The sequence below is a fragment of the Convolutriloba macropyga genome, chromosome 2 (assembly GCF_964194025.1).
Source record: "Convolutriloba macropyga chromosome 2, txConMacr16.3, whole genome shotgun sequence".
Classification (NCBI taxonomy): Eukaryota; Metazoa; Xenacoelomorpha; order Acoela; family Convolutidae; genus Convolutriloba; species Convolutriloba macropyga.
Window position 1 is genome coordinate 3,127,320 of NC_134469.1, and position 12,726 is coordinate 3,140,045.

The 12,726-nt window shown below is 34.0% G+C and overlaps 1 protein-coding gene across 4 annotated transcripts in view; it reads left to right on the plus strand.

Annotated features, from left to right (window-relative positions):
- LOC142355662 (uncharacterized) overlaps nucleotides 1–12,726 on the plus strand; it is a 62,090-nt gene that overhangs the window by 16,562 nt on the left and 32,802 nt on the right. For all 4 annotated transcript variants that reach the window (XM_075407766.1, XM_075407745.1, XM_075407753.1 and 1 more), the window contains exons 3-4: nucleotides 4,192–4,282; nucleotides 6,637–6,813. In XM_075407766.1, the coding sequence (XP_075263881.1) occupies nucleotides 4,192–4,282; nucleotides 6,637–6,813 (268 nt within the window). The remainder of the gene's footprint in view (nucleotides 1–4,191; nucleotides 4,283–6,636; nucleotides 6,814–12,726) is intronic.

The following is a 12,726-nucleotide window of genomic DNA, read 5'->3' on the forward strand; positions in this document are numbered from 1 at the left end:
ATTTCATTTGTAGCTTTTGCCACCACCTAATCAGGTTTACCGCCATGTAGGTTGGTCATGGTAACATTAGATTATGATAATCAAGTAGCACATTTGGTTTGGGTAACCTCTTAGTTCTTAATTTTCATTTTTGGAGAAAAATTAATGAATTTCAATTTTTAGATTGTTAGTTTAGTCAGTTCCAACTCTTCTAATTCGTTCCGATTGGCCGCATCTCGAAGAGTCGTAAATATGTTTCCAGGTTTTAAACTTAAGCAGTGGTATAACAAGAATTCATCTTATAGCAAGAATTCTGTGCCGTTTTTTCAAATGAGGAGTAACGTATCGTTTTATTGTGAACATTGGTATGAAAACAATGTTATATAGGCTGTGAAAACTGCTATTTTAGGAGTTTATTGAAATGGTTAAAAAATACCTGTTCGTGTTACACAAGTTTATTCAAAACCATCTTTGCCCTCCCATTTCTCAGAAACCAATAAAATATTTTCAGAGCAAATCATCACGAGAATGTTTGTAGGCAAAATATTTCGGCTAATTGCCATAGTTCGGCTAAACAGCTCGAATTTTCCCTGTTTTTTGATCCCGGTGCGCAAGTTGCCTGCATGCATATTGTATCTTTTCAGATGTGTTTGTTTTTTAAAAGCCACTGGCGCGTATTTTATTTGCATAGCTAATGCGAAAAAAACTTGAAACAGAAAGCAGCGTTTTTCATTTTTAAGCTTGCTATTTAAAACCATCGTTTTCTTTCCAAGTACAATAAAAGTGGTGATCTTTTTTATTACGTTTCAGTATTTATCCGGGATGTTTTTGTGCGTGATTACTCAATCGTCTTTGTTCAAGCATAAAGCTCTTTCGAATTGAGCGAGTGTTTATTTGGATTTTGTCTCTGCTTTTGAGGATCCGTAGTGGACTATACCTGCTGATAATCGCCTTGAGGATATTTTATCCAGGTGAGTTTTAAATAATACAATTGACCTCAAAATTCAAAACTTCAGAAGTTATTTGACCGTTACAATCAGCATTACTTTTCATTGTAGAGGTTGCAGAATTCTACAAAAATCAAATTTTTTAACTTTCAAGTTTTGTTCTCGTACTCCTTGACTTTAAATTGTTCGCCAAATTATAAAATTGTCCAAAAGCTTCTGTTTAATGCACTTCGGGGTTTGTTCAAGATGTTCTCCAGATTTATATATTGCCGTAAACAAACAGTTTTTTGGATACTAAAACCATTGAAAATCTAGTTAAAGGCTAGTAAAATTGGCCAATAAATGGAGCGTGTCTGTATGAGAAACCTAAAAAAGAGATGAATCAGCTCTTTGACCTCGGCGTCCTGTTTAGCTATGTCCGAAATTTCATTATTTGCTTCTCCCTTCTTATGTGTACAGGATTTGATGGGTCCAATAGTAACTCACCAACGGTTGTAGTGATTAGGTCAGACGGTTCTTGCAATGGAGACATCTGTTCATTTTGAATGCTGGTTTTGCTTAAATTTTGCATTATCTAAACATGCAGAAATTAGGTTGACAGGAAATTCTACAGCTTTTGAAACTATTTTAAAAATTTTGCGGCAACTGTCTTTGTCTTTAGCGCGCACAAATAAAAGTAATCATGGTTTCATATGTCACCCAGAATTTTCCTTTGCTTGAAAACTTTTTTCTACTTAAAAATTATCTTAAAAAGGTGATCGAAGAATGTAAAATCAGTCGATTGTAGCTACCTAGCTCTGCAATTCGAACAACACTTTCTCGATGAGAATTTGAACTGATTATTTAAAAATGAACTTAAGTATCTTTTTTGAGTCGTCCTGAAGTCGTGTATTATGTCAGTAATTTTTACTGTTCACTTCTTTTGCAATTAAGAATAGAATTTGGATTGTTCTTTTCAAAAATTTTGCGTACTTCTTTGAACTTTCTTTCAGAGTGATTTTATTGTGGAAATAAATGATACATAAACGAATGAGAGAATAACGAAATGATTTTTACAAAATAGTTTTGAAATTTACAGCGTAGATTAAACGATCTATAAAGTGATGTGGATTTGTCAGATGAAAAAAGCTCAAATTTGACCATATATATATATATATATATATATATATATATGTTTATTTATATATATATATATATATATATATATATATATATATAAATATATATATATATATATATACATTATCAATGGGAATATATATTGATTTTCCCATTGATAATAGGTATATATATATATAAATATATATATATATATATATATATATATATATATATATGTATGTATGTATATATATATATATATATATATGTATGTATATATATATATATATATATATATATATATATATATATGTATATATATATATATATATATTTATATATATATATATATATATATATGTATGTATATTATATATATATATATATATATATATATATATATCCATTATCAATGGGAAAATCAACATGAGAATCTAATTATAGCGCCTTGATATATTGCTGGAGTCCTACGTTTGATCAAATATGGTAAGGTTATAAGAAATTCTCGGAAGTAGATCAGTTTCTGGAGGTATCCTGACCACATAAGCACTTGAAAACGGGGATGAGAATGTTCAACATCAGATGCCTTATCGCTATTGATAATTAAATCAGAGCGCATGAACAAGATATTGAGCTTTCAGCTAAACTTAGCTTGGTTCATTTCAATCAAACCTGCGCCCGACATTATCTTGCAAGTTGAAAATTTTAAATCTTTTAAATTTCGAATTCGATTTCTAACACACCGTCAGAAGAGATTTTTCAATTGTTTAATTGCTCTCAAACAAAGTTTGTTGCAACCATTTTTGTTCTGTGATCATTTTAAGCGATTTTTTGCTTAACCGATTTTTCGTGTGACAACTTTAGTGCCTGTTAGCGCCCAAATTGAATGGAATTCTCATCGAGCCTTTTGACTTGCTAGACCCTAAGTATTCACTGAAACTCTCTGAAGACATATTTTCATAGTGTGAAGGGCGGTCCCTCAACTTAGAATTTCATTCCCTCACCCCCCCCCCCCCCCTCTTTGCCGCACCCCCACAATCCTCTACACATCGTTGAACCAGTCGTTTGAGAGCAATTAGCTCGACGTTAGTCGGGTATGTTTTAATTGTTTTGATCACGTTTTTGTATTTAATGGCTGCGATAGCTCAGCTAAGCACCGTGTCCTATCAATTTTTAGTTAGCTGTTACCATCTTTTGTGTCAAGTTCGCTTCAAGCCAGCGTTTGTTCATCAATTTATACATTTTTTCGTTTGAGTTGCTGTCGTGGCATTTTTCACGCTTAACAGTGAGTTTTTCTTTCATTCGCGTGAATAGTTTCATGTTCGCCTATGACTTACAGCTTTCAAAATGACCTCTCTCCCTCTCTCACACACACACACTTGCTCTCTCTCTCTCTCTCTCTCTCTCTCTCTCTCTTTCTTTCTTTCTTTCTTTCTTTCTTTCTTTCTTTCTTTCTTTCCGTCTTCTCTCCTCTCGCTCTCTGAATAATTAGAGGCGTTGTTTTCAATTGAGAATATCTCATTCTAATACAATGTTTGATTGAGGGCAGCTTTTAGTTAAATAAGTGTAAATTAATTAAAAGCATGAAAAATTGATAGAAATTGATTGTGTTAAAGATTTTTATTGTTTAATTTTTGTCGGTTTTGGTCTGAATATTATTATGGTTGTTCTGACAATAATTCAACAACTGTGTCCGATTTTACGCAATATTTTATTTGACCTGTTTGACGTTGAACAACTTTTTCAGCCTTTATTTTTAAACCCACACTTTTAATCAGTTAAACTCTATCGTTGGCCGTTTTCTACTGAAAGTCGAATGAGATGCGCACTGAAGTTGGTTTTTTGGTGGCTTCTGTTGGGGCTTTATTGATATTTTGTTTCAGTTCAGTTTTTATTCAAGGTCTAAATGACGAGAAGTATACGAACACATAGGTCATGTTTCTTCGGAAATGTTTACGTGTACTCTAGTCTTCAATGTTTATTACAAGTTTGTAAAAATCTCAACGCATGTACGCAATGTTCAGTTCTTGTCCAGGTGTTTGATTTGCATTACTAAACTTGTTTCATTTAAGTGGCGACTCTCGTCCACTTGAGCAGCAATTGATGTCTTTGATAATTTTTTTTCTGTATTTTATAAATTGAAAATGTTTGGTGCTGCTTTCAGGTAGTGGCCTCTCTACCTGTTTCCCATCCAGGGCAGCCTTCTAATCGTCATCAAACTACAGTTGCATCTCTGCGACTATTCAAACACAAAGGTAGGTCAATTTATTTTTCCATTTTTATAAGGACCTGTAAATGTAGGTTGCATTCCAATTTTTGGTTCCTTTTTACGCCAGCTTTTCAAGTGCAGATAATACTGTTCGATCAACATTTTTCAAAAACGAAAAACATGATTTATTAATAGCCGCGAAGCGATAGCAGCTATTATTGGGGGCATAGTGGTTTTTTATAATTCAAATTCTTTGAATTGTATTGGGGCGCTGTTTTTTTTTTAAGATATGTTCACAATTTTTCAATGATTTTGATCTTTCAAAACGGGATAAACAGGTAAAGCCCAGCGTGTATTAAGTTTCATTAGAGGCCCAAAGTGGGCGTTAGTATTCCTTCATGTGATTAGAGTGGTGCAGCTGATGGAATGGCCTCAATTTAAGGTTAATTCAGTTTTAGGAGTTTTTGGGCTCAAAATGGTGCGAATTTTCATGTTTCTTGTGATTTTTTAGTTTTTTGTTTGATCAGTCTCAGGTTGAAGTTTTTAAAAGTTGATGAAGGCCTTATGCGAGCCAAAATTACTTGTTATGACCATCTTATGAGCTATATGTTTTGGTACTACAAACACAATCATGCAAAATGATACTAAATTTAGCAATTTTTTTGAAATTTTTGAAAACTTGTCATTTTTTTGAGTTTTTCTAGCTTCAGGGGCCAGTGGATCTTCTTTAAGGTTGAATAATAGGGCACTGTATATTATTTAGTGACAATGGATTAGTTTTCAAAATTTTAATGTCTCGAATTTTAGCATTTTTTAATTAAAATCTGTAAATTTTTTAAGGTTTCCTAAAGTTTGTCCTTTTTGATTTTTGTCCGTTCTCAAGTGCCAATGAACCTATACCAAGGTCTGAAAAAATTTACCGCATGGTTGTTATCTTCAACAATTTAACCTTTCGAATTTTCAAAATTTTCTGATAAAATTCGCAATTTGTTTAATTTTTAAAACATTTGTATTTCATTCAGTTTTTCTTGCCTAAGTAGCCAGATAACCTTATACATGGTTTGGTAGTATCATATTAAATAGTTAATAGGGGGCAATTGAATGGTTTTCAACGTTTTAATAGAACGATTTTTTTTTTGAAATTTTTTGTAAATATTATTGCCTATCGATCTTTGAAGCAATTAATTTTTTAAGGCTTGGAATCGGGTTGCTGGATAGTCTCTAGAGACACAGAAATGATTCTTTAGATATAATATCACAATTTTCAGCAACATTTCATTCAAATTTGATTTCATCTTTAAATTTTCGATTTGTTTTCGAGTTAATCGGTCTTCAAGGGCCAATGATTTTTTTCAGGACTTGCTGATATAAGACTGCAGCTATTTTAGAAACCAATGTTGGCGTTGAACATATTTTCGAAATAGGTATGTGTAAAGGGGTCAAATTTTGCCTTAGGGGTAAAAGCTTTAACGTTTTTGCAATGATTATATTTTGTATAGTTTGTTTGATTGTTTGTTTCTCAATTTTAGAGGTGATTTTGTTCGTGTTTTGGCTGGCATTGTTCAATTGATCTGCTGGTCAGTTAGAGTACTTCTAAGTTTCTCATTTAATTCTTTGAATTGTATTTCTTGACTTGTCCTGCTATGTTTTTTTAATTCGTCGTCTCCATCGATGATTCTTTCTACCTAACTTCTCGGAATCGACTTTTTCAAGGGCTTCAGTTACTTCTACTGATTTGCAGTTAAAATCTGTGTGCGTGACGTCATTTCTGTTTTTAGGTCAATTGCGTGACTTACCTTACTCAAAAAATGACTTCTGAACTCACTTATGGAACTTTAAATTTTATGAACCTTTACTAGTTAAAGATCAATAGTGTGCATCTAAGTATTGCCAAACTTATATGCGCTAATTCTTGAGTATTAGTCTTGAGTTTTTGATTTCGAATATCAATTTTGAAAAAGATCTTTTAGGGCGTTTTCCTTATAGACCGTGTGTGTCATAAAATTGACAGTCCGAATCCAACCCAAAAAGTCTAGTGGTCGATCTGTTTATCTTATTTTTTTAGTTGTTTTAATTCCTTGATGCCCACAAGCGTCTATCGCGGCTATTTACCGGCAATCTACTGGCTATGTTTGTACTTTTGAATAGCAGCTTTTAGGTTTTCAATATATAGGAGGCTTTCCAACTCAATTTCTTTTCTGGTACTGAATTACGTTAGAATTGTGCAGTAAGGCTGCAGTGTCGGAGTAATAAATATTCAAGTTCAGTTTGATAGATTTTTCATTTCAGTTTAGTTCGTTTTGTCCTCTTTTCAAATTAAATTCACGTTCTCAGCAAATCTAATCGCCATGTGAAATTTGTTGTCGAGCTTTCTAACTCTTGATAATGATTTTGTTGCAGATACGTTAGATAGTTTTCTGAAGGATACCGATCAACTTCTAACATCAGCTGTGAGTGGAGAAGGAGACAGTTGTGACATCATCGGTGACTCCTCTCAGAGAAACGAGTCTTCTCTGTCTTCGAAGAGCGACTGGTACAAACAGATGTTCAAGTCTATGAACCCGGAGAACAATCGTGGTACGTGTGTTTAATTGCTCTTGAACGAAGTTCATAACAATTTTTGTAAAAGTTGGTCTTTTTAGGCAATTTTTTTGCTTGACTATTTTGCGCTTTCACGCTTTCGTTCTTCATTTTTGAGTGATCTCCATTGTTCTCACTCCGAAGTAAAGCTTGTTGCTAAAATACCCGGTGGTAAACGATTCTTGTACCCTTAAAGAAAAAATGATCTAGTCTACAGCCCCTGAATTAAATTGCCTCGCCTGTCGTTCCAGAGTAATTGTTCCGACATTAGCCGGTTTATGTTTAAATGCTCTCAAGCAAAGTTTGTAGCAGTTATATTAGTCCTGCTTTTTTATGCGATTTTTCGCTGACCCATTTGACTTTTCATCCTTAAAAATGGGATAATCAGGTAGCGCCCAGAGGGCATTCAGTTCTCTAAGAGCTTTCAGCTCAGTGGTCTCGAAGTATGCGATTCACAGAAAATGTTTTGGAGGCTTATACTTATGGTGTGAAGGGCAGTTCTCTTAGTGGTTGCCCCCCCCCCCCCCACACACACACACACACACACACACAAATCAACCCCCCCCCCCCACACACACACACACACAACAACCCCCACCCTCATTTCACCCCCAAGCCCCACCCCTGCACATTATTCCGAATTTAAGCCGCTTAATTCAAGGTGGTTCATTACCCAACATCAAGTCAAACGTGCAACAAGTCACATTTGGGTTTATTTTATAAATTTAAATTCTCCAAGTTGTCTATAATAATCTCCAATACCAGCATTTTAAGCCCCATCAGTGACGTTATAACCGTTCCCTGGCTTCAGTAAGGCCGCCCAATTGAATCTCCAGTTGTCGTTTGATGGCAATTCCGTCGACATTAATCGGTTACTATAGCTGCGAAGCTGTAAGCTGAGCGGAGCTATATTGCGGTGCTCATGGTTTTTACGACTCGAAGAGGAGTATTGGAGAAGTCCTTTTTTTAAATCAATTTTATTGGAGTGATTTTTGAAGCGGGAAATGAAACGCGGAAAAAAATTTGGAGTGATTTTCGTGCTGAACAAAAGTGAAGAGCGGAGCGAAAAGCGAGTGGTTTTTGTTCACACTGCTGTTTTTGAGAGAGCGAGAAATTGATGTGTGAAAAATTTCTCTAAGCGAGCGAAATTTTTTTGTTCACGTGCGGCTTTTAGAAGCAGTTTTTTGCAACTTTTGCTGGTTGAGGTTTGATTATGATATTGTATTAGTTTTAGGCTTGTTTTGATAGGAATTGAAGCTTTCAAGGCGTTAATTTGAGTTTAATGCTAATTTGGAGGTTTTTGATCAGTTTTGCTGATTTTTAAACAATTTTAATGATTTTTTGCCTGTTTTTTTGTTTTAATGCTTTAAGTGGGTTTTGAATAGAAGCTTGTTAATTAAGGAATACTTCAAAACCAACTGACTAAAGTTCTCTTGTTAAAAATTATTTTTAATTGCTCTTGAACGTAGTTCATAGTAATTATTGTAAACGTGTGTGTCTTTTTTATGCAAAATTTTCGCTTGACAATTTTGACTTTTCGAGTGACTTTTACGCCCTTGACTTTTTGCATTTCGCGTGATCTAAAATTCCCTCTCAATCACAATTTCAAGCAGCTGAACTCAATTAGAGACAATTTAATACTAAAAGTCAAATGAAAAGCGCGACGAAACTGGTGTCATTTTTTACTTTAAATCTTAATGGTGGTATGTTAACCTCAATGTGGTTATTGGAAGCCCACTATAGAACTTTTTAGTCCCATTTAGGCTCCCCCTCCCGCCCGACTGAAGCAGGCTGCAATTGATTAGAGCTCCCACTAGTCGTTCAAGAGCAATTCTTCCGACGTTTAGTCGGTTATGTTTTTAAATGAAAATTAACAGAAAAATTGAGAAATTTTACTACATTTCTCTTTTTTTTATTTTTTTTGTTTCAATTTTCTTAACCTATTATGACTTTCCCATTGTTTCGTGAGCTTTTCATTGCTCTAATTGCAAAGGACTTTTAATCGGCTCTATGTTTCCTGGTACTATTAAAAGCAACTCATTTAGTTTTTCTAGTTTTTTTTGTTCAATTTGTTTTTGAATGCCGTTTCTATTCTTCTTAAATTTTTTATTGCATTTGTGGAGGTTCAGGGTTCACAAAAGTTGTTCTAGTTGTTTAGTCATAAGTGTGTGCAATTTACTCCTTCGAGTCGATTCCGGAATTCTTCTGGCTATGTTTTTTGTTTCGTCGTCTGACGCTCTTTTTCGTTTTACATTTGTTAACACATCAAAGTCAAATTTTCTGAATGACTTCTTCCTCTCACTAACAGCGTTTGCACGTTTTGGTACATCAAACACAAACATGCAAATTGATACTAAATTTAGCAATTTTTTTTGAAATTTTTGAAAGTTTGTCATTTTGTTGAGGTTTTCCAGCTTCAGGGGCCAGTGAATCTCCTTTAAGTTTGAATAATAGGGCACTGTATAGTTTTTAGTAACAATGGATTAGTTTTCAAAATTTTAATGTCTCGAATTTTAGCATTTTTTAATTAAAATCTGCAATTTTTTTAAGGTATCCTAAAGTTTGTCCTTTTTTGATTTTTGTCCGTTCTCAAGTGCCAATGAACTTAATCCAAGGTCTGAAAAAAGTTACCGCATGGTTGTTATCTTCAACAATTTAACCGTTCAAGTTTTCAAAGTTTTCTGATAAAATTCGCAATTTGTTTAATTTTTAAAACATTTGTATTTCGTTCAGTTTTTCTTGCCTAAATAGCCAGATAACCTTATACATGGTTTGATAGTATCATATTAAATAGTTAATAGGGGGAAATTGAATGTTTTTCAACATTTTAATAGCACGAATTTCTTTTTTTTGAATTTTTTTGTAAATTTTATTGCCTATTGATCTTTGAAGCAATTAATTTTTTAAGGCTTGGAATCGGGTTGCTGGATAGTCTCTAGAGACACAGAAATGATTCTTAAGATATAATATCACAATTTTCAGCAACATTTCATTCAAATTTGATTTCATTCTTAAATTTTCGTTTTATATTCGAGTTAAACTATCTTCAAGGGCCAATGATTTTTTTCAGGACTGGCTGATGTAAGACTGCAGCTATTTTAGAAACCAATGTTGGCGTTGAACATATTTTTGAAATAGGTATGTGTAAAGGGGTCAAATTTTGCCTTATGGGTAAAATCTTTAACGGTTTTGCAATGATTATATTTTGTATAGTTTGTTTGATTGTTTGTTTCTCAATTTTAGAGGTGATTTTGTTCGTGTTTTGGCTGGCATTGTTCAATTGATCTGCTGGTCAGTTAGAGTACTACTAAGTTTCTCATTTAATTCTTTGAATTGTATTTCTTGACTTGTCCTGCTATGTTTTTTTTAATTCGTCGTCTCCTTCGATGATTCTTACAACCTGACTTCTCGCAATCGACTCTTTCAAGGACTTCAGTTACTTTACTGCTTTGCAGTTAAAATCTGTGTGCGTGACGTCATTTCTGTTTTTAGGTCAATTGCGCGACTTACCTTGCTCAAAAAATGACTTCTGAACTCACTTATGGAACTTTAAATTTTATGAACCTTTACTAGTTAAAGATCAATAGTGTGCATCTAAGTATTGCCAAGGTATATGCGCTATTTCTTGAGTATTAATCTTGAGTTTTTGATTTCGAATATCAAATTATAGACCGTATGTGTCATAAAATTGACAGTCCGAATCCAACCCAAAAAGTCTAGTGGTCGATCTGTTTATCTTATTTCTTTAGTTGTTTTAATTCGTTGATGGCCACAAGCGTCTATCGCGGCTATTTACCGGCAATCTACTGGCTATATTTGTACTTTTAAATAGCAGCTTTTAGGTTTACAATATATAGGAGGCTTTCCAACTCAATTTTTTTTCTGGTACTGAATTACGTTACAATTGTGCAGTAAGGCTGCAGTGTCGGAGAAATAAATATTCAAGTTCAGTTTGATAGATTTTCGTTTCATTTTAGTTCGTTTTGTCCTCTTTTCAAATTAAATTCATTTTCTCAGCAAATCTAATCGCCATGTGAAGTTTGTTTGTCGAGCTTTCTAACTCTTGAGATTCATTGTTGCAGATACGTTAGATAGTTTTCTGAAGGATACAGATCAACTTCTAACATCAGCTGTGAGATGAGACAGTTGTGACATCATCGGTGACTTCTCTCAGAGGAACGAGTCTTCTGTCTTCGAAAAGCGACTGGTAAAAACAGATCTTCAAGTCTGTGAACCTGGAGAACAATCGTGGTACGTGTGTTTAATTGCTCTTGAACGAAGTTCATAGCAATTATTGTAAACGTGTGTGGCTTTTTTTATGCAAATTCTTCGCTTGACAATTTTGACTTTTCGAGTGACTTTTACGCCCTTGACATTTTGCATTTCGCATGATCTGAAATTCCCTCTCAATCACAATTACAAGCATCTGAACTCAATTGGCGGCAATTTAATACTAAAAGTCAAATGAAAAGTGCGCAGAAATTGGTGTCATTTTTTATTTTAAATCTTAATAGTGGTATGTTAACCTCTAATGTGGTTATTTGAAGCCCACTATAGAACTTCTTGGTCCCATTTCTTAGCTCCCCCTACCCCCCCCCCCCCCCGACGGAAGCAGGCTGCAATTGATTAGAGCTCCCACTAATCGTTCAAGAGAAATTGTTCCGACGTTTAGTCGGTTATGTTTTTAAATGAGAATTAACAGAAAAATTGAGAAATTTTACAACATTTCTCTTAATTTTTTTCAGTTTTTTTATTTCAATCTTATTTCAACCTATTATGACTTGCCCATTGTTTTGTGAGCTTTTCGTTACTCCAATTGCAAAGGAACTTTTTTCGGCTCTATGTTTCCTGGTACTATTAAAAACAACTCATTTAGTTTATCTAGTTTTTTTGTTCAATTTGTTTTTGAATGCCGTTTCTATTCTTCTTAAATTTTTTATTGCATTTGTGGAGGTTCAGGGTTCACAAAAGTTGTTCTAGTTGTTTAGTCATAAGTTTGGGCAATTTTCTCCGAGTCGTTTCCGGAATTCTTCCGGCTATGTTTTTTGTTTCGTCGTCTGACGCTCTTTATCGTTTTACATTTGTTCACACATCAAAGTCAAATTTTCTGAATGACTTCTTCCTCTCGCTAACAGCGTTTGCTTGCGTGACGTCATTTTTCACTCTCTCTAGAAAAAGTATTAAAGCCATTTGAGTGATTAGATTTTGATCATACGTGACTTACCTCACTCAATAAAATGACCTCTGCACTTTAAAAACTAAGTTTAATTTGAATTAGTTTAAGGTCAAAGGAACTCATATGTGCAGTAAAGGTCCCTAATAAAAGGCTTCGGTGGAATTAATTTCAACAAGCTTTATTAACTTATTGCTGAATGTTTTTTACATAGCTTCGTGAGCGGCGTCATTTTTTTCAATTTAGATCTGTATCTGTTTCTATCTGTATTATACGACACGCAAGTCTATTCTTTCGCAGCTATTCCGGCAATCTGCCGGCTATGTTGTTTCACAGTTTTCTGTTAGTTTCATTTAAAGAGGAAATCATCATTGAATTATAAAAGGTTTTTTCGAACCTAAGCAATGGAGAAAATTTGTGAAGCGTTGAGACACTTTAGAAACCGATAACTATAAATTTTTCGTAACTTCTCGAGGTACGGCTGCCGGTTCAAAGTACAGCTGTTTTGATAGAAAAAAAATGGTTTTTTAATGTGTTGTCTACAGTGTCCATGTTATCAGCCATATTGTGTCAATTCTTGATATGCTCTCAATGCCATCGCAAGGTTACTAAATGCTTTCAAGTTAACTTATTAAAATTATTTGGGGCCTCCTGGTCTTTTGTTCGCTTGAAGTTTTTGTTGAAATTTTTTGCTTGATGGCTCTTCTGACCAATTTGGATTTTCATCCCTCGAAAAG